General features: G+C 52.4%; 2 protein-coding genes across 2 annotated transcripts in view; both read left to right on the plus strand.

The window, feature by feature from the left end:
• Positions 1 to 26,746, plus strand: part of LOC139604077 (zinc finger protein 420-like) — a 249,072-nt gene that overhangs the window by 176,113 nt on the left and 46,213 nt on the right. The gene's annotated exons all lie outside the window — the stretch shown is intronic.
• Positions 14,784 to 15,716, plus strand: LOC139604062 (olfactory receptor 14A16-like). Its single transcript, XM_071455049.1, has one exon. It carries the CDS (start codon positions 14,784 to 14,786, stop codon positions 15,714 to 15,716), a length of 933 nt encoding a protein of 310 aa, XP_071311150.1.

Raw genomic sequence — 26,746 nt, forward strand, 5'->3', positions numbered from 1 at the left:
GACAGGGGACCCCGCTGTGCACGAGCAGGGTTGGACTGCTCTGGGGGGAACTGTGAGGGGGGCCGGGGCAGAGTGACCTCCCCAGTGACCTCACACAGCCCCTGTGATGTCACACAGCCCCTGTGATGTCACACAGCATGTTGTGATGTCACACAGCTGCTCTGTGATATCACAGAAGACTCTGATGTCAAAAAGTCACTCTGTGATGCCAGAGTCTTTTCTGTGATGTCACAGCCTGCTCTATGGTGTTACACAGCCACCCAGGGATGTCACAACCACTCTCTGATGCCACAGAGACACCCTCTATGATGGCAAGATCTGCTCTATGGCCACATACCCTACTCTATGATGTCACAGACAGCTCTGTGATGTCATAAAACCCTCTCTATGATGTCACACTGTCACTCTATAATGTCACAGCACACACATTCACATCACAGCCTGCTCTGTGATTCATACAGCCATGCCATGATGTCACAGCCTGCTCTGTGATGTCACACAAGCCCCTCTATGATGCTGTAGCTGCTCAGTGACCTCACACAACAAACTCTGTGATGCCATAGCCCAAGCTGTGACCTCACACAGCCCACTCTGTGCTGTCACACAGCCCCTTGCTGACATCACAGCTGCTCTGTGCCTCCATGACACAGCCACAGAGGTGCCCCCTCAGGCTTTGGTGCTCTTTTCATCAGAGTCAGTCCCCAGAGAGGGCTCAAAAATTTGTCAGGAACTCCAAATTAAATTGAAACACTGAAGTTTCTTGTACTTTAGATAGATTCCTGTGAGGCACAAGAGTGACAAAGTGTCCCCAGTTCCAAGCAGAGCAGAACACTGGAGGCAGTGATGGCAGCTGGGGACAAGCAAGGCAAAGGTGTCTCTGCTGCTGAGCAAACCTGGATGTGTTTCAGGAATGCAAAGGGCCAAGGCCTGAGCCCCAGCCCCTGGCCAGGCAGATCCTGTCCCTCCCTCAGTGCTCAGGGCTCTTCCCGGGATGGGCACTGGCATGTGGGGATGTGCAATGCCAAGGGCAGGAGCATGGGGCGGCCCCTGCCAGGCTGCTGAGCAGGGACAAGGAGGCAATGAGGCCCCAGGCCTGCAAGGGTCACTTGTCCGCTCGTGGCCTCAGGCCCAGGGCCAGCAGCCATGGCCAAAGTGCTGCCCAAGTTGGCTCTGTCAGGGCTGCCTTGCAGCTGCTGCCCATCCCTGTGCCCTGTGCAGCCCAGGCTGTCCTACGGTGTCCCTGTCCTGCGCCTCTGTCCCTGCAGGCTGTGGGCATCCCCCGGCTGCCCCACCTGGCTGGGCCCTTCCTTTGCTGACAGCTCTGCCTCCTGCCTGCCTCTGCCTGCCCACACAAAGCCTTGGGCTGCTCCAGGCTCCTGCTGGGGGACGTGCTGCACCACAGCCCTGCCCTGGCAGGGAAATTCCTTTCTCCTGGTGTCCAGTCTGGACCTCCGCAGGTGCCTTTGGAATTAATTCTTTCTTTCTCTGGCTGTTTTCTACTATGTCAAAAGGATCCACCTCATCTGAAACCACCCTTCCATCCCTCCCAGGGCTCTCCTCTGATATCCTCAGTCTCCACCCCAGTGAGCACAGAGCTCCTGTGTCCCTATAGAGTGGTCAAGTGCTTGAGGCCAAGAGCACCTGGACAAGAGGGACAGTTCTTTTCTATAGGAAGGAAACCACAGAACCCCAGGGTTTGAAGGCAGATGAGAAGCAGTCACCAGAGGCCAAGGCCAGCGAGACCTGTCTGTCCTTGCAGCTTTTGTCTGAAAGCAGCCTTTGGATATATGGGGAGTTTTGGGTGTGGAATTCCATTTCAGCCACAGGTTCCTGGACTGGAATGACAGTTCTCTATAGGAAGGAAAGGGCAGAGCCCCAGTGTTCCAAAGGCTGATTAGAGGCAGCCCCAAGGAGGCCAAGGCAGCCAGATCTGTTGTCAGGGAAGAATCCTTGGATAGACAGAATTTGGGAGGCCAAACCCTACTTTTGTCTATTGGGCTTTGGACAAGAAGGCCAGTTCTTTTCCATAGGAAGGAAAGTGCAGAACCCCAGTGCTTCAAAGGGAGATGTGAGCTGGCCCTTAGCAAGCTGAGGCAACCTAGATAGTCCTGGAAGCTTTTGTCTGGAGCTGTCCTTGGATTTAAGAAATTCTGGAGGCGAATTCTCAGTTTTGGCCATGGATGCCTGGACTTGAAAGAGGTCTTTTCCCATGAGAAGAAAAGCACAGGCCCCCGGTGCTTTGAAGGCAGATGAGAGGTGGCCCCCAAGAGGCCAAGGCCAGCCAGAGCTGTCTGTCCTGACAGGTGACATATGGGAATAATCCTTGGATATAATCAAATTTGGAGGAGGGATGCCAATTTCAGCCATGAACCCCTGGAGGAGAAGGACAGTTCTTTCCCACAGGAAGGAAAGCACACAACTCCAGGGTTTCAGGGGCTGATGAGAAGCAACCCTCAATATGCCAAGGTCAGCTGGACCAGTCAGGCAGCCCCCAGCAGGCCCAGCCAGCCAGACCTGTTCCATGTTCTTGGATCCTTGGGGTCCTGCAGCATCACAATTGCCCCTTGGTTCCATGAGATCCTGTAGGATCACAACAGATGTTTGTTTCCATGAGGCCCAGTGATATAACAATGGTCTCCTTGGCTCCACAGTGGCACAATGGCCCCTTGCTTCCATGAGGCCTTGCAGTGTCAAAATGGTTTCCTTGTTTCCATGGGACTGAGAATGCCACAATGGCCCATTGGTTCCACTAGGCCTGGATGTGTCACAATGGTCCCTTGCTTCCATAAGGCCTTGTAGTGTCACAGTGGCCCGTTGTTTCAATGAGGCCTTTGGTATCACATTAATCTCTATGATCCCATAAGGCCTTGCAGTGTCACAACAGACCTTTGGTTTCACTGAGCCCCACAGTGTCACTGTGGTCCCCTTGGCTCCACAAGGCTCAAAGTGTAAAAATGGCCTGCAAGGTTCCATGAGGCCCTGCTGGGTCATAATGGACCTTTGGTTCCCTGATATCCCAGAGTGTCACAATGGTATCCTTGGCTCCATTGGACCTTCATCCCATGAAGACCGAAAGTGTTCACTGGAGTCCCCCTGGTTCCACGAGGCCCTGCCATGCTGTAATGGCCCCTTGGTTCCATTGGGTCCCAAATTTCAGAACAGTCTCCATTGTTCCATGAGGCCCTACAAAGTCACTGTGGTCCCCTTGGTTCCACAGGGCCCCACAGTGGAACAATGGACTCCTGGTTCCATGAGGTTCCTAAGTCACAATGGTCTCCTTGGATCCACAGTGTCACAGTAGCCCCTTGGCTCCATGTGGCCACACTGTGTCACAATGGATTCATGGTTCCATGAGGCCACACAGTTTAACAACGGACCCTTGGTTCTACGAGGCTTTGCTGTGTCATAATGGATTTCTGGTTCCATGAGCTTTCACACAGCCAAAAGCAATCTCCTTGGTTCTGCAGGGTCACAATGGACTCATGGTTCCACCAGGCCTTGCTGTGTCACAATGGCCACCTGGTTCCAAGAGGTTTCTCAGGGTCACAATGGTCTCCTTGGTTCTGCAGGGTCACAATGGACCATTGGTTCAATGTGGCCCTGGTATAGCAAAATGGATTTTGGTTCCATGGGGTTCTGAAGACTCACAAAGGACCCTTTGTGCCCTGACTTTGCTCAGTGTCACAGATGGCTCCTTGTTCTGTGAGGCCCTGCCACCACCAAATATCCAAAATATCAAAATAAGACTCCTTAACAGTAATTTCCTATTTCAGAGGATATCATTTATTTGGGTCTGAGGTCTAGTGAGGGATAACTCATAACCTTTTGTGGACATGTAATTCTACCAGCATCACTACATGCATATTACAATTTACCCATTACCATAAAACCCACCTCAAGTTCCCAGATTCAGTCCTTCGATTTTCTGTCACTGCAATCTTGAGCCAAATATCTTCTTCTTGTTTTCCAACCATCCTTGGTGAGAAAGTAGCCCCTGCATGCCTTATTCCTGTACTAAAAGTTCACAGGCAGGGGAAAAATTGAATTAACCCGTTTGGTATCAGCCCCAGGCTTTGTGTGGGCAGGCAGAGGCAGGCAGGAGGCAGAGCTGTCAGCAAAGGAAGGGCCCAGCCAGGTGGGGCAGCCGGGGGATGCCCACAGCCTGCAGGGACAGAGGCGCAGGACAGGGACACCATAGGACAGCCTGGGCTGCACAGGGCACAGGGATGGGCAGCAGCTGCAAGACAGCCCTGACAGAGCCAACTTGGGCAGCACTTTGGCCATGGCTGCTGGCCCTGGGCCTGAGGCCACGAGCGGACAAGTGACCCTTGCAGGCCTGGGGCCTCATTGCCTCCTTGTCCCTGCTCAGCAGCCTGGCAGGGGCCGCCCCATGCTCCTGCCCTTGGCATTGCCCATCCCCACATGCCAGTGCCCATCCCAGGAAGAGCCCTGAGCAATGAGGGAGGGACAGGATCTGCCTGGCCAGGGGCTGGGGCTCAGGCCTTGGCCCTTTGCATTCCTGAAACACATCCAGGTTTGCTCAGCAGCAGAGACACCTTTGCCTTGCTTGTCCCCAGCTGTCATCACTGCCTCCAGTGTTCTGCTCTATCTGGAACCTGGGGACACTTTCTCAGTTGTTCCCCTGACAGGGATCTCTTCAAAATACAAGAAACTTCAGTGTTTCAAAGTAATTGAGTTCTTGAGGTTTTTGTGATATCACTGAGGGGGTGGTGACATCCCAGAGTAGGATGTGAGGCCACGGAGCAGAGTCTGCCATCATAGAGGGTGGCTCTGTGGCATCAGAGAGTGGGTTGTGACACCACCTGGTGGCTATGTAACATTATAGAGCAGGCTGTGACATCACAGGCATCACAGGGTGACTTTGTGACATGAGTCTTCTGTGACATCACAGCACTGCTATATGACATCATGACCATAGAGTTGGTTCTATGACATCACAGGGGATCTGTGACATCACAGGGGACTGTGTGAGGTCACTGGGGAGGTCACTCTGCCCCGGCCCCCCTCACAGTTCCCCCCAGAGCAGTCCAACCCTGCTCGTGCACAGCGGGGTCCCCTGTCCCCTTGGGCCCCCAGCCCCCGGCGCCGCAGCCTCCCCCAGAGGATGTTCCACGAGATCGACCCCAGAGCCTGACACGGGCACGGGGGGCCGGGGCCCTGGGGGTGGCACAGGGGGACAGGGACCCCCCGGCAGCGTCCCCGTGTCCCCCAGGGCCAGAGCCTGGGCCAGGGCTCCTTCACCCTGCTACCAACGAGGCCTTGAGAGCGCTGAAAAAATCCCCAGCAAGGCAGCAGCAAAAACCAGATTGAATATTAAGGGACAGCAGCACAAAGGTCCTTGGCAAGAGTCACTCTGCTCCTGAGTGGACACTTCAGGCACACCAAGGAAACAAAGCAACAACAAAACCAAACCAAATCCAGGCAATCAAACCAGAAATGAGCCGAGAACTGTCCCTGTGTGTGTGTATGAGACACGAGGACGGTGAGGGCAAGGATAAAAGGAATACGGCTAAAAAGCTTAACAGGCCTCACACTTAACAGGACTTAACTCAGACCTTAACCTTAACCGATACCTTCAACTTCACAATTTAGCAAATGAACAGCACTTAACAGTACGTAACCTAACTCACAACCTATGACTTAATGATTTAATGGTGGAATAAAAATGAAACAATATTCAACTTAGATTATAACATATTAAACTTTACTTAGCAAAAAAGCTCTTAACACCATTTAACTTATTCCTCGTGATGTAACCTCACTTAGAGGCCTCACTGATTCAGCTTTCCAAGGCTCTCAAGCCCCTCAGAGAGCAGCATTTCTGCCACATTTCCCTAGCACAGGCGCTCCAGTGTGCACACAGACACAAAGAGTCAGTGCAAGGCACCTGGGAGAAATTCCCCTGAGGGCAGGAAATGCTCCCTGTGGATCCTTTGGTATCTCTCCAGTGGGTGAAGGGTTGAGCCTGGAGAGTGGGGGGATCGGCCCAGGCTCCGTCGCTGTTGGGGATCCCCGAGTGCAGCAAACGGGAGAGTTCCCGGCTGGGAGAGGCCCCACTCAGAGGGAGTCGCTGGCCCAGGAGAGCTCCAAGGGCTCCTTTTGGAGCGCTGTTTGCAGGGCCCCAAGAGAAGGGCTTCAGTCCCAGCAATGGTTCATCCTGGCCGCACTTGGCACCAACAGCTTTCTTTGGCAGGGTGAGAACAGGGATGTTGTGCCACTGAGGGAACAAAAGCAGTTCCCAGGGCTGCTCCTCCAGAAAGCAGGAGCTGGTTGGGTGGCAGCAGTGCCTGGAGCAGACAGTGTTTGTGATGAGCTGCAGAGGAGCTGAGCCCAGGGGCTGTTGGCCAAGGCCGAGTCCCAAGGAGCATTTCTCAGCTGGCAGGGCGGCCTGAGAAGGGGAGGGGGGAATGCAGCAGCACAGGGCCCATGGAACCAAGGGACCATTGTGACACTGTGGGGCCTCATTGAATTATGGAGAGCACTGTGACATTGCAAGGACTCATGGAATGAAGGCGACCATACTGGCGCGGTGTGGCTCAATGGAATGTAAGGATCATTGTGTCACTGAGAGGCCCCATCAAACCAGGGGTCCATTGTGACAACACAGGGCCTCATGGCACTGTGGAGACCATTGTGACACTTTGGGGGGTCATGGAACCAAGGGGTCATTGTGACACTGCGAGACCCCATGGAGCCAAAGGTCCATTGTGATCTTGCAATTTGGGGTCTCATGGAATCATGGAGACACCATTATGACACTTCACAGCCTCATAGAACAAAGGAGACCATTGTGACACTGTGAGGCCTCATGGAACCAGTGAGACCATTGTGACCCTGGGGGTCCCCACAGAACCAAGAGGACCATTGTGACACTGTGGGGCCTGGTGAAACCGAGAGGCCTTTGTGACACTGCAGGGCTGCATGGAACCAAAGCTCCAGGGTAACACAGAGGGGTCTCATGTCATCAGTGGACCACTGTGACACTGTGGAGCCAAAGGAGACCATTGTGACACTGCAAACCCCCAGGGTCCAAAGGTCCATTGTGATATTGCAGGCCTCATGGAACAGAGGAGTCACATTATGTTATCAGCCTATTGAAAAAGTTCCACACCCTCTTGTTGATTTCTCATGGGCATCTCCTCACAGCACTGACTTATTGTTCTTCACATCACAGCCAACAAACTCCAACTCTCTCCTCACCCAGCTAGCCCACTCTGTTGTAGCACTCATCTTCTTACTGGACACAGCTGTGGCCTATTAATGGCAGGCCTGTTCCTAATCTTTGGCAATTAGTACAGCTGCAACTCCTCAGGTGTGAGACTACCTTCTGCACTATTTTCTTACATTCTAGCCCTTCACAATTCCTCCTTTTCTTTTAATTACAAAGTTGTAACATCTCTGGAAAGATATGTTTGAGTAAATTGCTATTATAACATATTCACATATCTCACTTAGGACTAACTCTATACCAATGTTCAGGCAGCGCATCACAGTAGGAACATATGTTTCTAAGTTCTGATTTAGTTTTGCTTTTAAGTCTAGAACATCAACCTAAGACTTGTCATAAACTAATGTAGTGTTCACTATCATCTGCAGGGCCCTTTGCAAAAGATAGTAAACTCAGTACAATCATCTTTTGTATAATTTCCATTTAACTTCACAATGTATCTGTGCACTGACCTCGATTCATTACTCAAATTTAGATTACATACTATCAGAAACTCTTATACCTAAACTTCTAGAATATTGACAATATCAATAGCTGTACAACTTTTACAGCAATTCACAAGAACAATTTAAAGGTTATGTATTAGGATAGTAACAACTCAACAGTTGCATAATTTCATCAATTGCTATACAACTTGAACAACATTGATCCAGTATTTGTCGAGTGTACTTGTGCTTATGGAATATAAACTTTTACACTTATGCCTAATCAAAGATTAATAGCTGCAATTCACAAACAAAATGCACATGTTTCATCAGCAATCAAATACACTATACTGAATGATAGAGCTACTCTGTCCCCAGCTCCCGCCTGCTGTTTTAATAATCCTCTTCTTCCTTTTACAGTTCTTTGTTGTATTAGTTGGCCACTGCAAGCCTCTCTTGCTCTACTCTGTTTTCCATGCAGATGAAACAATTTGTTCTTCACTTGATATGTCATTTTCCATTGTGTCTCCAGCGGCTCACCTGTGCTCCAGGTGTCAAACTCTATCAGGTCCAGAGCAGGCAGCCTCCCCTGCTGCTCTCAAGGCTATGCTGGGCTCCATCTCCAGCTACACCTCGCCCTACAGCCCAATCCCAAATCACATTGGGTGAGATAGCCACTACACAGTTTTAGAAGGCTTCTCTTACATGTTGTCTGTGCAGCTCTGACTCTGCCTCTCAGAGCTCCATGTTGCTTTTGTTCCAGTGCTCGTGTAGCAAACCTCCCCTCCTACTCCTCAGGGGCCATGCTATTGCTGACGCACTGGCTGCTGCTGTGGCCATGCCATTTGCTACTACTATCGTGCCACTCCTGTGTCCTGTGGCATACGCTGCCATTCAGGGGGCACCTGGCACCGTCCTGGGCCCCCTCTGGACTGTGGCCATACCTTGGCAGGGGCATGGGGCTTGCTCCAATGCACCAAATAAGCAAAGCATGTAGCATCTGCTCCTCATGTCCAACACTCTTCTTCTTGGGGGTGGTGTCTCATACATTGGCCAGACTTCTAGGCTCCCAGGTCTGCCTGGTTATAGCTCATCTGGATTTTTAGGCTCTCAGGCTCTTGGTCTGCCTGACTCCACCATCTTATTTCTCTTATACAGTCATCTTCCTGAATCACCTTGGGATCTCACTGCTTATTATTTAAGCCCTTTTTCCCAAACCACCACAGGATCACCTCCGTACTGCTCTCTCACCAGTTCTCTGCCCAAATCACCACAGGATCACATCAGTTTAATATTTAAGTCCTTTTTCCCAAACCACCACAGGATGATGTCAGAATCATGTCGGGGTCACCAATTGACGTCATCAACTTGCAAAAGTTCCATACCTTCTCAGTGATTTCTCATGGGCATCTCCTTGCAGCACTGACTCCTTCTTCTTCTCAGTACAGACAAAAAAACTCCATTTCTCTCTCCACAGTACAGCCAACAAACTCCCACTCCCTTCACAGCACAGCCAACAAATGCCTGCTCTTTCCTCAAGCAGCTAACTCCCTCTTTTGTAGCATTCATCCTCATTGGACCCAGCTGTGGCCTGTTAAGGGCAGGCCTGTTCCTAATCTCTGCTAATTAGTACATCTGCAACTCCTCAGGGGTGAGATAATCTGCACTATCTTTATTTTCTTATGTTCTATCCCTCCACAACTTGACTCATTGGGTAGAGGTGGTACCCACTGTGAAAGCCAATGCCAGTGTTGTGAGTAAAACACTTCTAGAATCAATCATTCCCTGATATGAGATGGCAAACAGGATTGATTCAGACCAGGGAACTCATTTCACATCAAAGATATTGCAGAAAGTTGTTCAGGCCCTGGGAGTAAAATGGGAATTACACACTCCGTGGCATCCACAGAGTTCCGGTCAGGTTGAGAGAATGAATCAAACTCTTAAAAGAGCTCTAGTTAGCTAATGATTGAAACCCAAATGTCATGGATAAAATGTCTCCCTTTTGGATTTATTAAGAATTAGAACCCAACCCCAGTCAGATCTAGGGGTGTCACCCTATGAAATGATGTTTGGGTTTCCCTTCCTGACCTCACCCCAGAAGGCTGCCACCTATGAGGAAGGGGAAGCCAATGCCAAGAAATAAGTGATGTCTATAGCACAAACCTTAGGAGGGCTAAGAGATAAAGGGGAAATTCCTCAAACTACCACCCTGGATTTCAGAATCCATAATATTAATCCTGGGGATTGGGTGATGATTAAGCCATGGAGAGATCAGCCTCTAACTCCTCAGTGGGAAGGTCCCTTTCAGGCACTGCTCACCACCGAATCGGCCGTGCGAGCTGCAGAGCGGGGATGGACTCATGGCAACAGAGTCAAAGGCCCAGGAGAAGAACCCAAAGAGTGGACTGTAACATCCAGGCTGGGTGAAACAAGATTGACTCTCAAGCAGAGACTGAGAGACAACCAGAAAAACACCAAGATGCCCAAAAAGCAGAGTCAAGCTTCCACCAACCAGCTTGAGAACTGTCTTCCTGTTTTCATGGGTGAGAATTACCAGCATCTGTTGAGGGGAAACACACAAGGGACTGTAAAAGGTAATGGGACAGCTTCTTTAAGAAAATAAGACAAAGGAAGGAAGGCAAGGCCTGGCTGGCCCCTTTGTTTGCTACCAAGAAGGCTCCATAGCCCTGCTGTGGGTAGCAACCCCGTAGGCATGGTAAGGTAGGGACAAAAGGCCATTCCAGACCTCTGTAATTCCTCAGTTGTCTTTTAATTCAACAGGGACTGCAGGGCAGGACCAAGCTGGCCTCTGTACTCACCCCTAAGATGCACCAACTATGGGTAGCAGCCACATAGGCACGGTAGATGGGAGTCAAAGCCACACTGGACCTCTGGGATGCCCTTTTGTCCATTCCAAATAAGTGTGTCTAAGGAAAACCTGAGATTTTTTCTCCTGTTCCCACTCTCCTTGCCCATATCAACAGATGCTGGTATGACTCATTCAAGAGAGAGAGAAAGTTTTTTACTTAATTTTTCAAGCAAAATAACCTATAGAAAAAGAAAAGGGGGGGGGGGGTTTATTATAGATGAGTAATCCTATGGATGACTCTCACAATTAAGGGATGAATATTAAATATATGTTAAGAGAAGTTTTGTGGATGTGTAGTTATCCTTCCCCTCCCCCTTGGATTGTTATCATAGGAATGCCTCAGTAGCTGGGGCATTTGGGAGGGTTGGCTTGTTACTATGGCAGCACCTGACCTCCAATCAAGGTGAGACAGTGATCTCCATCAGTGGACAGAGAAGAAGGAGTTGACTGACAAGACTTTGGGAGGGGCCAGAGGTATAAAAGACAGAACATCCATTTTGTAGATGAGCACACGCTGACTGAATCCTTTGCTCCTGGCACTGTGTTATTTTCTTTATTCAGTCTTCTGTTGTATTTTGATAAGATTTTAATATTTTAAATTTTTGAAAGTGAAAATAGTTTCTCACATGAGGTTGGGGAATGTGGGGCAAGGTTGTCCACACTGGGTCAACTCTCAATGTAAAACGTCTCTGACCTGGTGAGACCTCCTCAGGAGTGGCCCTACATCAATATAAATCACAGAAAGCTGCAATCAGCTCTTCTCTGAAGAGAACAGTAATAAAATACACTCTTGAAAATAGGATTACTTATTTCTTAGAAGCTCATTGAAATATTTCTTCACAACTGTAAAAGGAAATCTGCCTAATAAATGCTCCAGAGCCGAGGGAAATCAAGGCAGAGCCATGGTGTGTCAGGACTTGCTTGACCCTAATGAGCCCCGTGGTGCATTTGGAGCTGAGCCCTGAAACCTCAGGACCTGAGATTGCACAAACCTTTCCAGGAGTCAAAGTCAGAGGAAAAACTCAGAGTGCCTCAAAGCATGAATGGGTCCCACTGAGGTCCATCCCCAACACAGGCTCCTCATGGACTCCTGGGAGGGGAGAACTGGAGGCCAGAATTGGAAAAAACACCTCTCAGAGATTCAGAGTCAAAAGGAACATCCAAAGTACCTTAAAAACCTTGAGTATCTCAAGACATTAATGAGCCCCACTGAGTGTCAGTACAAAGCTCTCAAGGGACTCATTAAAGCAGATAATTGAGACCATGATTACACAAACCTCTCACAGAGTCTCTATCAAAATGGAAACACCAAGTACCTTCAAATAACTCAAGTACCCCGAAGCATTAATGATCCCCACTGAGTGTTGTTACTGATAAAGCCTCTCCAGAGACTAATTACAGCAGATAATTGGAGGCCATGATTGCAGAAACCTCTCAGAGACTCCAAGGCAAAAGCCAAAGCCAAAGTCCTTTGAAAAACCTGCAGTCCCTGCAGGGAGCATGAAGGAGCCCCCAGGGCCATTGCTGAGCAAGGCTCCCCAGGGACTCCTTGCAGCAGATCCTTGAGGCCACTGGGATGTGGGCTAGGGGGGGATGCTGAGGGCAGCACAAGGGGCTGCCAGTGCCCAGCCTGGCTGGGGCTGTGCCAGGAGGCCCCAGGGCCTCAGGACAAGGTGTCTCCTCCCAGCCCTTGCTGGCACAGACCCTGCTGTGCCCCAGGGCACCAAGACTTGGCTTCTCTTTGTCCCCACCTGTCATCACTGCCTGCAGTTCTCTGCTCTGCCTGGGGCCTGGGGACACTTGCTCAGTCGTGTCCCTCTCTGGGACCCATTAAAAGTCCAAGAAACTTTGGAGTTGGATTCTGCCTTGGAGTTCTGGAGAGGTTTCCTCAGCTCCCTCTCAGGGACTGATGTTCAGGGCCTGAGCACAAAGCCCCGGAGGCTGATTAAAGTCCTGGTGCTGTGTCTGTGCTGCTGAGCTGGACTGGGCTCCTGGCACAGAGGCAGCTCCTGGTCACCAAGAAGAGCTTCAAAAGCACATTTCTCTGGATGAGCAGCTCTTCTGCCAGCCCAGCAGGGCTGGGGCACTGCCTGCAGCCAGCCTGGGCACAGCACAGAGGCACAGAGAGCTTCAATCAGTCAGGGCTGGGAAGGGGCTGAGAAGTGCCTGGGGCACAATCACTGCCAGCCCTTGGCACAGGAACCTCTGGCTGCAGGACAATGCAGCTGCAGCTCCTGGAGCCATCTCCTGCAGCTGGAACATGCCAATGCCTGCAGAGCCTGTGAGTACAACTCTGGGTATTTCTGGTGCAGGGGAGTTGAAATGCTCATGAAGCTCTGACATGCTGAGGGGTTCTGGTCAGTCATATAATATTTCCAAGACAAGAATTTTATAAAAATGAGGAAATATCCTAAGACTTTGTATTCAGTTTCCTACTACTGGAGAATGGCAGGGAGGGGTGTGGCTGCATTTCTCTTCACAGAGAAAAGCAAGGCACAGCTTCTTGAGGATATTTTTTGGGAACTGAAGTGAGGAACCTCAGAGAAAGGAAAGTCAATGCTTATATCAATTGATGTTCCTCTTGTTGTGCACAAGTGGAATGCATTTTGGAAGATAGTTTACCTGAATGGAATTGGTATTAGATTCTGGTGTGAGTGTTTTGATTCATTGACCAATTGAATTCACATGTGTCTGTTTGCACTGTTGGCTGACAGTCACGAGATGCTATTCAGTAGAGTGGAGTGCTTGTACAGATTCAGTGTAATAAAGTGTATTATACAGTAGAAGAATGTATTATAATAAAGTAATTAATTTGCCTTCTGATATCAATAGAGTCCCCTTGTCATTCTTCCCTTTGTCGGGGTTGTCTTGATTTTACTACAGAGGGGTGTTAAATATTAAAATCTAAATATGAAATATTAATTATGAACTTTGAAAAGTGCCTGAGACATCCAAACTGGTTTTTTAGTGATCAGTAGGTTCACAGGAGATCCCTATTGTGCTTTCAGCCCCTCTGCCCATGGACAGCAGCAGCATCACCTTTGCTGGAGCCATCAGGCTCAGCCTGAGCTGTCCTTTCTCCAAGCTGCAAACAGAACCTGCCCCCAGCCAGTGCCCTGCAAACAGGCAGGGTTCTGTAGGGCCAAGGAGAGTGCACAGAGATTTGGGGTCTGTGAGTGCTGGCAGGGAGAGATCAGGCACAGGGAAACACCTGCAGGAGGGAAATCTGCAGGAAGCAGAGAGAAGATCAGGCAATGAGAGAAAACAAAGCCCAGCAATGCTGTGGCAGGGAGAGTTTAGAGATGCCCACAGGAGCCCCGGCAGTGCAGCCCCTCCCTCTGAACAAGCCCCCTCCCTCCTGTGGCCCAGCCAAGCCTCTGCCCTCAGGGCCGGGGCTCCAAGGCGTGCAGCCCCTCCTGTGCAGGCAGAGCTGCAGCAGAGCCATGGGGCAGCTCTGCAGCCCCGGGCCCAGTTCCCTCTGCAGAGCACAGGGCTGGGAGCAGCTGCCCGGCCCTGGGGGCTCTGGCAGGAGGCACAGCTGGCTCAGGGTGACGCTGTCCCCAGGGCCTGGCTCTGGGCAATGCTGTCAGTGCAGCCAGAGAAGGAGCTGCATCTCCCTTCATCCAGTGCCATCAGAAGGACACTTGGAAGTCTTCCTGAGATTTCAGTCCAAGCTGGGAGCTTCAATCCAGGGTGCAAACCTGTCCTAGAGCAGCTCTGAGTTATGAGATTGATGGGGAGAGGCAGAGGTGTTGTGACACTGAAAATGCTGCTGGGTTGGTGAAATGAGCAGAGTGAGTCCTTGGCTAAAAAAAGTGGAGCTGGCCTGTGGTGGATCCATCTGCTCTCAGCAGTGCCTGGTGACATTTTAGAGAAAACATGGGGAGGTGATCACCCTCCAACTGAAAAAGGTTAAAGCCCAGCAAAATTCTGAACAGCAAAATTCTGAATGACAGACAATGTCCACTAGCTCTCCACGTATCACTTTGCCTCTCAGTATGTGTTCTCTATTCCCTAAGGGCAGTAGAAATGCTGAGGGTTTCTGATACTCAAGTACTCCAGCAGAGGTATGGGGAAGCTTTAAAGAAAACACCAGAATTCTTAAAAACAGAAGTGTATCTGTGTGCGCTCCAGGGTAGGTGTATGGGAAATGGCTTTGATTTTGGTTACAGGTATCTCCTCTAACTCTTCACTGTCCTTTTCTCCATGAACAGGTGCCCATGTGCAGCCCCAGCAAATGTCCAACAGCAGCTCCATCAGGCACTTCCTCCTGCTGGCATTGGCAGACACGCGGCAGCTGCAGCTCCTGCACTTCTGCCTCTTGCTGGGCATCTCCCTGGCTGCCCTCCTGGGCAACGGCCTCATCATCAGCGCCGTAGCCTGCGGCCACCACCTGCACACGCCCATGTTCTTCTTCCTGCTCAACCTGGCCCTCGCTGACCTGGGCTCCATCTGCACCACTGTCCCCAAAGCCATGCACAATTCCCTCTGGGACACCAGCAACATCTCCTACACTGGATGTGCTGCTCAGCTCTTTTCTTTTGTTTTCTGCGCAACTACAGAGTTTTGCCTCCTGACCATCATGTGCTACGACCGCTACGTGTCCATCTGCAAACCCCTGCACTACGGGACCCTCCTGGGCAGCAGAGCTTGTGCCCACATGGCAGCAGCTGCCTGGGCCTGTGCCTTTCTCCATGCTCTCATGCACACGGCCAATACATTTTCCCTGCCCCTGTGCCATGGCAATGCCCTGGGCCAGTTCTTCTGTGAAATCCCACAGATCCTCAAGCTCTCCTGCTCAAAATCCTATCTCAGGGAACTTGGGCTACTTGCTGTTGGTGTCTGTTTAGGGCTTGGTTGCTTTGTATTTATTGTTTTCTCCTATGTGCAGATCTTCAGGGCTGTGCTGAGGATCCCCTCTGAGCAGGGACGGCACAAAGCCTTTTCCACCTGCCTCCCTCACCTGGCTGTGGTCTCTCTGTTCATCAGCACCGGTATATTTTACTACCTGAAGCCCCCCTCCATGTCCTCCCCATCCCTAGATCTGGCCCTGTCAGTTCTGTACTCGGTGGTGCCTCCAGTCCTGAACCCCCTCATCTACAGCCTGAGGAACCAGGAGCTCAAGGCTGCAGTGTGGAGACTGATGACTGGATGGTTTCAGGGACATTAAACTGCTAGCCAATTTCTGCAAATCACTTGTAATAAAAGTTTTCTTTGATGTTTCTTGTTGGTTTGGTTATAGGGTATTTTTTCCTTTGTTTTAGTTATTCATATTGTCCAGAAAAAAAAGCAACTGTTTGTACCATTTTTCATTTGATTTCTCTCCACCTTCCCTGTGGCCACAGACATTGTCAATGAGGGGCTGTGCTCTTGGTGGCTTTAAAGGAACTAAAGGATCTCCCAGCAGAGTTTTCTGCAGAGATGCCCTTGTGTTGCCTTCTCTGGAGCTGCAGCAGCAATGTCTGTGTGCAGAGCTGGGGCAGATCAGTGCTGGCCCAGCCGCTGTGCCCAGCAGCAGCAGCAGCAGCACTTGGTGTTGCCAGTGCTGCTGCCGTGGCCCTGCCCCGCTGCCCTGGTGGCCCTGGTGTTGCTGCAGGGCCTGAGTGCTCTCGGGGCCGGGCACAGCCCTGGGGGTGGCAGTGCCGGGGCTGCAGCAGGGACAGGCCATGGGCACTGCTGGGGCAGCGCTGACGCCTCAGGCCAGGCCCTGGGGGCTGCAGGCTCCTTGCCCAGGCTCTCTCAAGAACACGGCCAGGCCAATGCTCAGCACAGAAACCCCCGTCAGCAGCCCCAGGCTGGCCGTGGGCAGGCTGGGGGCAAACAGCATGGCTGGGGCTCTGCAAGGGCCCTGGGGCAGACGGGAAGGAGCAGCAGAGCAGGGGCTGATCCATGCCCAGTGCGCTGCACAGCCCAGGGCAGCGTCCCAGAGCGTCCTCATGCAGCTGCCAACAACATCCCCCCTCTGCAGCCCTGGCCTCTCCCCCAGCTCACACAGGTGCCCCATCCTTGCAGGCACAGACACGGCAGCACTGCCTCAGCAGCCCCTGTTTGCATTGCACACAGCAGGGCCAGCACCCCCATGCTGTTGCTGTGGGGACATGAACCTGAGGGAGCACAAATGCCATCAGCCCCTGGGGCCAGCAAGGCCTGCGGGACACCAGGGAAACCACTCAGCTTTGTCCTGGCCTCTGCAGTCAGCCAGAAAGTTTGTTCCCATCAGCTGGGAGTTTCCTGTGCCACTGCAGACGCTGTTGCTCAGAGCCAGGGCTGCCTGGCAGCCACCCCCAAACTGCCCTCAGCATTTCCTCTGCTTCACCTTTGCTTTCTTTCCTCTTTCTTGATACAAATTTCTTCCTATAGCCCACCCCTGTTCCCTCCCCTGCAAAGAACCCATCTACCCCCTGCGCCTGCTGGCCACACCATTCCTGATCCAGGCCAGGAGCCATTGGCCTTCTTGGCCACCTGGGCACACTGCTGCCTCATGTCCAGCCTGCTGTCCATCAGTCCCTGCAGGTCCCTTTCTGCCTGGCTGCTCTCCAGCCACTCTGTCCCCAGCCTGTAGTGCTTCAGGGGTTGTAGTGGCCAAAGTGCAGGACCCGGCACTGGGACTTGTTAAACCTCACCTTGTTGGATTTGGGCCCTGGATCCAGCCTGTCCAAGGCCCTGTGCAGAGCCCTCCTACTCTCCAGCAGATCCACACTCCCAGCTGACTTGGTGTCACCATGGTTTCATGAGGCCCCAGAGTGTCCCAAATGTCCCCGTGATTCCATGAGGCCTCCCAGTGTCACAATGTCCCTTTGGTTCCATGGGAAACCTTGGTGTCACAAAGTCGCTTGGATCCTTGGGCCCTGCAGTGTCACAATGGCACCGTGGACCCCTCAGGCCCTGCAGTGTCACAATGGATCCTTGGTTCCATGAGGTCTGGCAGTGCAGCCATGCTCTCCTTGGTTCCACAGTGTCACAATGGCCTCTTGGTCCCAAGGGCCACCACGGTGTCAAACATGTTTCCTTCATTCCATGAATCCCTGAGGAGCAGCCCTGGCCCCTTGGTTCCATGGGGCCCTGCAGTGTCACAATGGCCCCATCGTGACACCAGGTCCTGCTCTGTCACAATGCTCTGCATGGTTCCACAAGGCCCTGCAGGGTCACAGTGGCCTCTTGGTTCCAGGGGGCCTCAGAGTGCCACAATGAATTCCCTGGTGCTGCAGTGTCACAATGGAGCCCTGGTGACACAAGATCCTGCAGTGTCACCAGGGACCCTTGGTTCCATGGGGCACCACAGTGTTACAATTGTTCCCTCAGTCCCCAGAGTCCTTGCAATGGAGCAATGGCCCCTTGATTGCATTGTCCCCAGGCTCTCCCAAGGATCTCCTTGGTTCTGCAGTGTCACAATGGCCCCTTGGTTCCACAAGGCCCCGCAGTGTCACAGTGGCCTCTGTGGTTCCAGGAGGACCCAGCCTGTCACCATGGACTCCTTGCTTCCATTCAGCCCCACAGTGTCACCATGGCCCCTTGGCGCTGTGCTGCCATGTCGTACAAAGTGTCACCATGGTCCTCTTAGTGCCACCAGGCCCCCAGTGTCACAATGGCCCCTTGCTTCCCCAGGGCCCTGCAGGGTCACAATCATCAGAGAATCAACCAGGCTGGAAAAGACCTTGGAGAGCATCAAGTCCAGCCTGGGACCCAACACCACCCTGTCACCCAGATCATGGCATTGAGTGCCACATCCAGTCTTTCCTTAAACACTTCCTGGGATGGTGTCTCACCCACCTCCCTGGACAGCCCATTCCAATGCCCAATCACCCTTTGTGTGAAGAATATTTCCAATGTCCAGCCTACACTTCCCCTGGTGCAGCTGAAGGCTGTGTCCTCTTGTGCTGTCACTGTTCCTTGGGAAAAAAGCCTGACCCCACCTGGCTGCACCCTCCTGCCAGGGAGTTGTAGAGTGTGATGAGGTCTCCCCTGAGCCTCCTCTTCTCCAGGATAAACAATACCAGCTCCTTCAGCCACTGCTCCTCACAAGACTTTTAGTACCCTGACCAGCCTTGTTGCCCTTCTCTGGACACACTCCAGCTCCTCCATGTCCTTGATAAATTGGGGGCCCAGAACGGGACACAGCACTCGAGGTGCTGCCCAACCAGTGCCCAGCACAGGGGAAGAATCACTGCCCTGCTCCTCCTGGCCACACCATTCCTGATCCATAGGAGTGCCAGGGCTGGATGAGGGAAATGATGGGGAGGGCGTGGGGAAAAATTCTGATTGATTGTCAGCCATGAAGGGTCTTGATTTTCATATCTGTTCAAACTGCATTAAAAGCTGCTGGGGATCAATATCAATTGGACATTGCTGAGATCAATCTATAACACAGGAAAAAAAAACTTAACAGAACAAAACTGTATTCTCGGCATTGTTTTATACAATTGTATATTCAGTTTGAGGACACTTCTGTCATCTCTCGAATTAACCATATTAAGAACTGAAAACTTGAAATATTCCCCAGGGCCTTTTCTTGTTCAGGTATTCTGAACACATTTTAATGAGCTCTTCTCACTGAATTCCTGAACTGAAGAGCTGAAGAAAGAAGAAGTCTCCGGAGCAGTAAAATTCATGATCATCCTCCAAGTGGCTGAGGATCCATCCCCATCAGAGCAGCAATGAACAGAAATGGGCACAGCTTTGTGGCTGTCCCAGCTTTGGCATGGGCCCTGGGCCTGGAGCAGGAGCAGCTCTTGAGGGCCCCAAGGCCAGGGCTCTGGTGCTGCCCTGGGCAGATGGGATGGCAGCAGGGGCTGCAGAGCTCTCAGCACCTCAGGCCAAGGGGAGCAGGGCAGCCAGGGAGCCTCCTTTGGCCTTGGCCAAGCACCTTCCCCCATGGCTGGGGCTGAGTCCTGTGGCAGCTGCAGCTGCTGCTGTGGCCTTGGCAGGGGCTGAGGCCGTGGGGCCAGGGCCCAGAGCAGCCTGGCCTGAGCAGAGCTGTGGGGCCAGAGCCGGCTGGGCTGGGCTGGGCTCAGAGAGGCCCTTGGTGCTGCCCAGAGCTCAGGGCAGCTGGCAGAGCTTGCAGGGAGCTGGGCTGGGCTCCGAGAGCCTGGCCCAGAAACCATCAGTGTCCATCTCAGCCTGGCTGAGCGTGCAGGGGCAGGACTCAGGCCAGGCCTTGTGGGGCAGGGCCAGCGCCTGTGCAAGGCATTGCAAACAGGCAAGTGGCCAGAGAGGAGGCTGCTCTGTGCCCTTGGTGGCACGGACAGAGCAGGGAGGGGGCCCAGGACATTTGTCAGCGCCAGGCTCTGTGTCCATGCGTTGGCAGCCCTGGCTGCTGAGCCCAGCTTTGGCCTGGGCTGAGTTTGGCTGTGGCCCAGCTCTATCCTCCTGCTGGGCTCAGGGCCTGTTCCCGGCCATGGCCAGCCCTGGCTGCCTCTCTGCTGGCCCAGAGGCCGGCAGAGCCCGGGGCAGGGCTGTCTGTGCAGCCCCACAGGTGCCACAGGCTCTGCAGGAGCTGGCAGAGGCTGCCCAGCAGGGAGGCCATGGGGCACAGAGCCCCAAAGCTGCCGTGGGCACCACGGCACAGGGGCCGTTCCCAGCCGCAATGCTCCTGGCCTGGGCTGGGCCTGCACAGGGGCTGGGCCACCATGGCTGGGCCAGCACAGGGCCTCAAAGGGGCCACGCAGCCGCTGCTGGGGCTGACAGCAAGGCCAGGCACACACAAGCAATTGCTGAGCATGGCCTGCGCTGCCCAGGCCTGACTGTGCCAAAGGCAGAGCTCAGCTGCCCTTGGGGGCTGCAGCAACACTCCAGAGCCCAAAGAGCCTCCATGGCTGGGCTGGAGACCAAGGCTGCAGGAGGGAAATGCAGGGCTGCTGTGGGCTGGGGAGGCCATTGAATTCCAGCACACACCTCAGCTCTCTGATGGTCCCGGCACCATGCTGGGCCCTGTTTCAGACTGGAGCAGAGCAGATGTTGATGGGGCAGGAGCCCTGTGGGGCTATCAGGGACCTGCAGTTTGCAAGGTGCTCTGCTCTCCCTCAGGTGCTCTGGGAGAGATCCAATCCCAGCTGGGCACCTCAGGGCACAAGTGGCGCTGCCTGTTCATGGGCACACAGCTGATGTCTGCCTGGAAAGGGGCACAGGTTTTAATACTTGTTAGGTTCCTAATATACAAGAAAATCGTTATTTTCTAGGTAATCTGAGTTCTTTTGAGAAATGGCAAAGTTTTCCCATCAGGAACAGGAATTTTCTGGATCTACTGGATTGTTCTACTAATGGCAGGAGAAGAAATGCTGATCTTTCCATCTACTTGTGTCACCAATATTCAGTCTATTATTTAATTGTTTTTTTCATCAGGTGTTTTTAGCTCTCCTGTTGAAATGGCCATGTCTAAGTGGCCATCTTTTCACTAGACTATCAGGATCTATGTCCTTTCCATTGCTCCCAGATTTCGTCCTCCAGATGCTCTCTGCCATTCAAGTGCCTCTCAACAAACGGTTTCATGCTTTAAGCTCCAGGAAGTTGCCCAATCTTTCTGATGTTAAAATAAATACCATATTAGTCAACATCTTAATTGTGTTATATCTGTCACAAAAGTGTGTTTTCTTATGTCCTTGTCTAGAACTGTTCCTTTTCAGAAATCCCTTGGGGATCTGGACATGTCAGATGCTGCTGGGACATCCCAGAGAGCTGAGGGAAGAGCTGTGATGGTTATTAAACTCTTCAAATGTTCAACTTGTGTTTGTTGGCAAGAAACCTTTCTGTGCCTCTGAGTGTCACCAGGCCCTGAGCCCAAAGGACACAAACTTGATGAGTTGTGGTTCCCACTGCAGGGGCTGCACTTGGACCTTGGCTCTGCACAGGAGAGCTCTTCATCCCCTTTCTCTCTTTTCCTCCCTCTGGGCATGGAGGGAGCTCCTGACTTCAGCCTGTGACTCGTGTGTGCAAAGAGCAAATCTGGGCAGAATCGGGGCAGGGAGGGTTTGGGAGGACCTTGGGATCTGTGCTGGGAACAGAAGGTGTTTTCCATTGCTCTGAGACTGTCTGCTGTGCAAGGTGGATTAAATATCCAGCAGAGGAATGACTTTCGCATTTGATGGAGCTGTGCCTTCTCTTGGCTTTGTTGGCTGACAAGAAATGAACATCCCTCTGTGTCTCGGGCAGCTCCTTCTCCAAGGAAAGCAGGTGGGAGTTGGAGCCAGGAGCTAAAAGCTGCAGGTGCAGCCTGGGCTGGAGGGAGCTCAGATTTGCACAAGGCTGCTCTGAGTGCCAGGGCTTGGATGGGGGAAATGGTGGGGTGGGGGTAGGGACAGAGTCTGATTGATTGTCAGCCAGGAAGGGTCTTGATTTTCATATCTATTCAAACTGCATGAGGAGGCACTTGGATTCAGTATCAATTGGAGATTGAACATATCAATAAATTAACAGGAAAACAAAACTAAACAGGACCTAAAAAATCTTTTCTGACTGTCCTTTTAAATATCATGTATTCAGTTTGAATACACTACTGAGATCTATTTAACCACAAAGGATTTGAAAATTAAAATCAAATGATTCCCAGAGGCTTGGCTTGTTCAGGTGTTCTGAATGTTAATGAGCCCTGGGCCACTGAATTCCTGCACTGAAGAGCTGAAGGCTGAACAAGCCTCTGGAGCAGTGAAATTCAGCAGCAGCCTCCAAGTTGCTGAGGATGTCAGCAGCCCCCAGTGAGGCCATCCCTGCCCAGAGACCGTGGGGGAATGGGCAGACAAGAAGAGCGTCCCTGGGGCTGGGGCAGCACAACTCAGAGGCACCAGCGGCTCCAGCTGGGCAATGGAGTGTGGAATGTGGCTGGGAAAGCCCTGCCTGGGCTGGGCCAAGCAGCACAGACAAACCCTGACCCCATCCCCCAAACAGCTCTCTAACGGACACATTTAAAAGGAATTGCAATTGTTTGTGTCCTCAGAGTTGGACGCACTGGAGAAATACTGACATGAAATCCTCAAGAGGTCAAAACAACAAAACAGTCTTTACTGGCAACTTCAGAAAATTAGAGAAACTTGGCAAATGGTTTAATGCCACATTCAATCAGCAGAAAACACCTCTCAAAGCATTACCTTGGCCCATTCAATTTCATAAACTCTAAGCCTGTTCAATTTTAAGTTATTCAAAATTTGCAAGAGGACAGAAATAGAAGAAGACACAGAGAGAGCGAAAGACAGAAAAGATACAGAGAAGCACACACACAGCTACCAACTCCTGGATTCCAGCACTTTTCAGATGGAAATTCCAAGAGGATGCAGGGTCAAGATGTGTGCTTGCCTTGTGGTCAGCCTTCAATACCCCTTGGTCTCCCTGGGCCCTTCCCCCAGGTGGGGCTTGGGCTCATTTGGTCCCTCAGGAGCTGGGCTGGGGCTGCAGAGGTGTCTGTGGAGCATTGCCTGTGCTGGGCCAGGGACTGGCAGCCACTGCTGGGCTGGGATAGAGGCTCTGGGGGGATTGGGGTTCCAGGGCAGGGCAGGGCTGGGCTTCCAGGGCAGGGCAAGGCTGGACCTGCACCTTCCTCTCCCACGCATGAAATGTTTCCAGCCAACAGTCTCCTCCAGGCTGTCACAACAGGCAATGTTGGATGTGGAACCCCATTTCTGGCCATGGACACCTGGCTGAGAAGGACAGTTCTTTTCCATGGGAAGGAAAGCCCAGAGCTCCAGTGTTTGGAAGGCAGGTGAGAGCCTCACTAGGCCAAGGCCAGCCAGACTTGTCAGGAATGGCAGATTTTGTCTGGGAGCAGTGTTTGGATTAAGGGAATTTGGAGGTGGAAACCCAATCTCGGCCATGGGAACCTGGAGAAGCAGGACAGTTCTTTCCTATAGAAAGGAAAACACGGAGCCTTCCCCAGTGTTTTGGGGACAGATGAGAGGTGACCCTTGTGAAACCACTGCCAGCCACTCTTGTCCTGGCAATATTCCTATGTGAACAATCCTTGGATATAAGGAAATTTGGAGGTGAAACTCCAATTGTGGCCACGCGTGCCTGGAGGAGAAGGGCAATTCTTTTCCATATGAAGGAAAGCACGGAGCCTCAGTGTTTCAGAAGCAGATGAGAAGAGACCCTCAACATGCCAAGGTCAGCTGGACCAGTCATGTGGCCCCTGGGAGGCCAAACCAGCCAGAGCTGTTCTGTGTTCCCTTGCTTTTATGGGGCCCAATATTTTCACAATGGCCCCAACAATTTCATGGGGCCCCTCAATGTTATCATGGTCCCAATGATTCCATGAGGCCTTGCAGTGTCACAATGGTCTCCGTGGTTCCCCAGGCCCCACAGTGTCACGTGATGCCTCTGTTCCATGACCCTGCTATGTCACAATGGACCTTTGGACCCTGGGGTTTTGCTGTGTCACAGTGGTCTCCTTTGGCTCCACAGTGTCACAATGGACCACTAATGACAGGAGCCCCCTCTGTGTCACCCTGGAGCTTTGGTTCCATGGAGCCCTGCAGTGTCACAAAGGCCTCTTGGTTTCACGAGGCCCCGCAGAATCACAATGATCCTCTTGGATTTATGGGGATCCTCAGGGTCACAATGGTCTCACTGGTTCCATGAGGCTTTACAGTGTCACAATGCTTTGCTTAATCCCTGGGGCCTCATAGTGTCACAATGGTCTCCATGATTCCATGAGTCCCCTCAGTGTCACTATGGTCTCCTTGGTTCCATGGTGCCCCACAGTATCACAATGGCCCCGTGGTTCCATGAGGCTGCCATCTCTTAATGGTGTCTCCATTGTTATATGAGGCCCTGCAATATCAAAATGGACCTTTTTCCATGAGGCCCTGCGGTGTCACAGTGGACCCTTAGTTTGATGGGGCCTCTCAGTGACACTACAGTCCCTACATTTTTATGAAGTCACACAGTGTCAGTACGGTCCCCCTTGGTTCCATGAGGCCCAGCAATGTCACAGTGCTCTCCATGATTCCATGAGGCCCCACAGTGTCAGAATGGTCCCTTGGTGTCACAGGGCCCCACAGTGTCACAATTGTCCCTTGGTGTCACAGGGCCCCACAGTGTCACAATGGTCCCTTGGTTCCACGGGCCCTGTGCTGCTGCATTCCCCCCTCTCCTTCTCAGGCCGCCCTGCCAGCTGAGAAATGCTCCTTGGGGCTCGGCCTTGGTCAACAGCCCCTGGGCTCAGCTCCTCTGCAGCTCATCACAAACACTGTCTGCTCCAGGCACTGCTGCTGCCCAACCAGCTCCTGCTTTCTGGAGGAGTAGCCCTGGGAACTGCTTTTGTTCCCTCCGTGGCACAACATCCCTGTTCTCACCCTGCCAAAGAAAGCTGTTGGTGCCAAGTGTGGCCAGGATGAACCATTGCTGGGACTGAAGCCCTTCTCTTGGGGCCCTGCAAACAGCGCTCCAAAAGGAGCCCTTGGAGCTCTCCTGGGCCAGCGACTCCCTCTGAGTGGGGCCTCTCCCAGCCGGGAACTCTCCCGTTTGCTGCACTCGGGGATCCCCAACAACGACGGAGCCTGGGCCGATCCCCCCACTCCTCCAGGCTCAACCCTTCACCCACTGGGGAGATGCCAAAGGATCCACAGGGAGCATTTCCTGCCCCCAGGGGAATTTCTCCCAGGTGCCTTGCACTGACTCTTTGTGTCTGTGTGCACACAGGAGTGCCTGTGCTAGGGAAATGTGGCAGAAATGCTGCTCTCTGAGGGGTTTGAGTGCCTTGGATAGCTGAGTCAGTCAGGCCTGTAAGTGAGGTTACATCACGAGGAATAAGTTAAATGGTGTTAAGAGCTTTTTTTTGCTAAGTAAAGTTTAATATGTTATAATCTAAGTTGAATATTGTTTCATTTTTATTCCACCATTAAATCATTAAGTCATAGGTTGTGAGTTAGGTTACGTACTGTTAAGTGCTGTTCATTTGCTAAATTGTGAAGTTGAAGGTATCAGTTAAGGTTAAGGTATAAGTTAAGTCCTGTTGAGTTTGAGCTCTTTTAAGCCTCACTGTCCTTTTGTCAAACACACACACAGGGACAGTTCTCGGCTCATTTCTGGTTCGATTGCCTGGATTCTGTTTGGTTTTGTTGTTGCTTTGTTTCCTTGGTGTGCCTGAAGTGTCCAGTCAGGAGCAGAGTGACTCTTGCCAAGGAACTTTGTGCTGCTGTCCCTTAATATTCAATCTGGTTTTTCCTGTTCCTTTGCTGGGGATTTTTTCAGCGCTCTCAAGGCCTCGTTGGTAGCAGGGTGAAGGAGCCCTGGCCCAGGCTCTGGCCCTGGGGGACATGGGGACGCTGCCGGGGGGTCCCTGTCCCTCTGTGCCACCCCCAGGGCCCCGGCCCCCCGTGCCCGTGTCAGGCTCTGGGGTCGATCTCGTGGAACATCCTCTGGGGGAGGCTGCGGCGCCGGGGGCGGGGGGACCCGGGGGGACAGGGGACCCCTCTGTGCACATCACAGTGCAGGCTGTGACATCACAGCATGGCTGTATGACATCATAGAGCAGGAAGTGAGGTCAAAGTGTGTGCTGTGACATTACAGAGTGGCAGTATGACATCACAGAGAGGGTTTTGTGACATCACACAGCTGTCTGTGACGTCATAGAGTAGGGTGTGGGACCATAGCCTAGATTCTGCCATCATAGAGGGTGGCTCTGTGACATCAGTGAGTGGGTTGTGACATCACTGGGTGGCTGTGGAACATCATAGAGCAGGCTGTGACATCACAGACCAGACAGTGACATCACATGGGGGCTGACATCGCAGCGTCTTCTGTGACATCACAGTGCAGCTGCACGTCATTCGGGGGTGACATCCCAGAGTTGGCTCTGTGACATCACAAGTGTGCTGTGTGACATCACAGGGTCTGTGTGACATCACAGAGATGGCTGTGTGACATCACAGGGAGCCTGTGTGACATCACAGGGGCTGTGTGACATCTCTGGGGCTGTGTGACATCACAGGGGCTGTGTGAGGTCACTGGGGAGGTCACTCTGCCCCGGCCCCCTCACAGTTCCCCCCAGAGCAGTCCAGCCCTGCTCGTGCACAGCAGGGTCCCCTGTCCCCCCGGGTCCCCCCGCCCCAGGCGCCACAGCCTCCCCCAGAGGATGTTCCACGAGATCGACCCCAGAGCCTGACACGGGGACGGGGGCCGGGGCCCTGGGGGTGGCACAGGGGGACAGGGACCCCCCGGCAGCGTCCTCGTGTCCCCCAGGGCCAGAGGCATCATTGTGACACTATGGGGCACCAC

Source organism: Agelaius tricolor, unplaced genomic scaffold, assembly GCF_023055355.1.
Source record: "Agelaius tricolor isolate 1412-34295 unplaced genomic scaffold, bAgeTri1.0.p SCAF_43, whole genome shotgun sequence".
Classification (NCBI taxonomy): Eukaryota; Metazoa; Chordata; class Aves; order Passeriformes; family Icteridae; genus Agelaius; species Agelaius tricolor.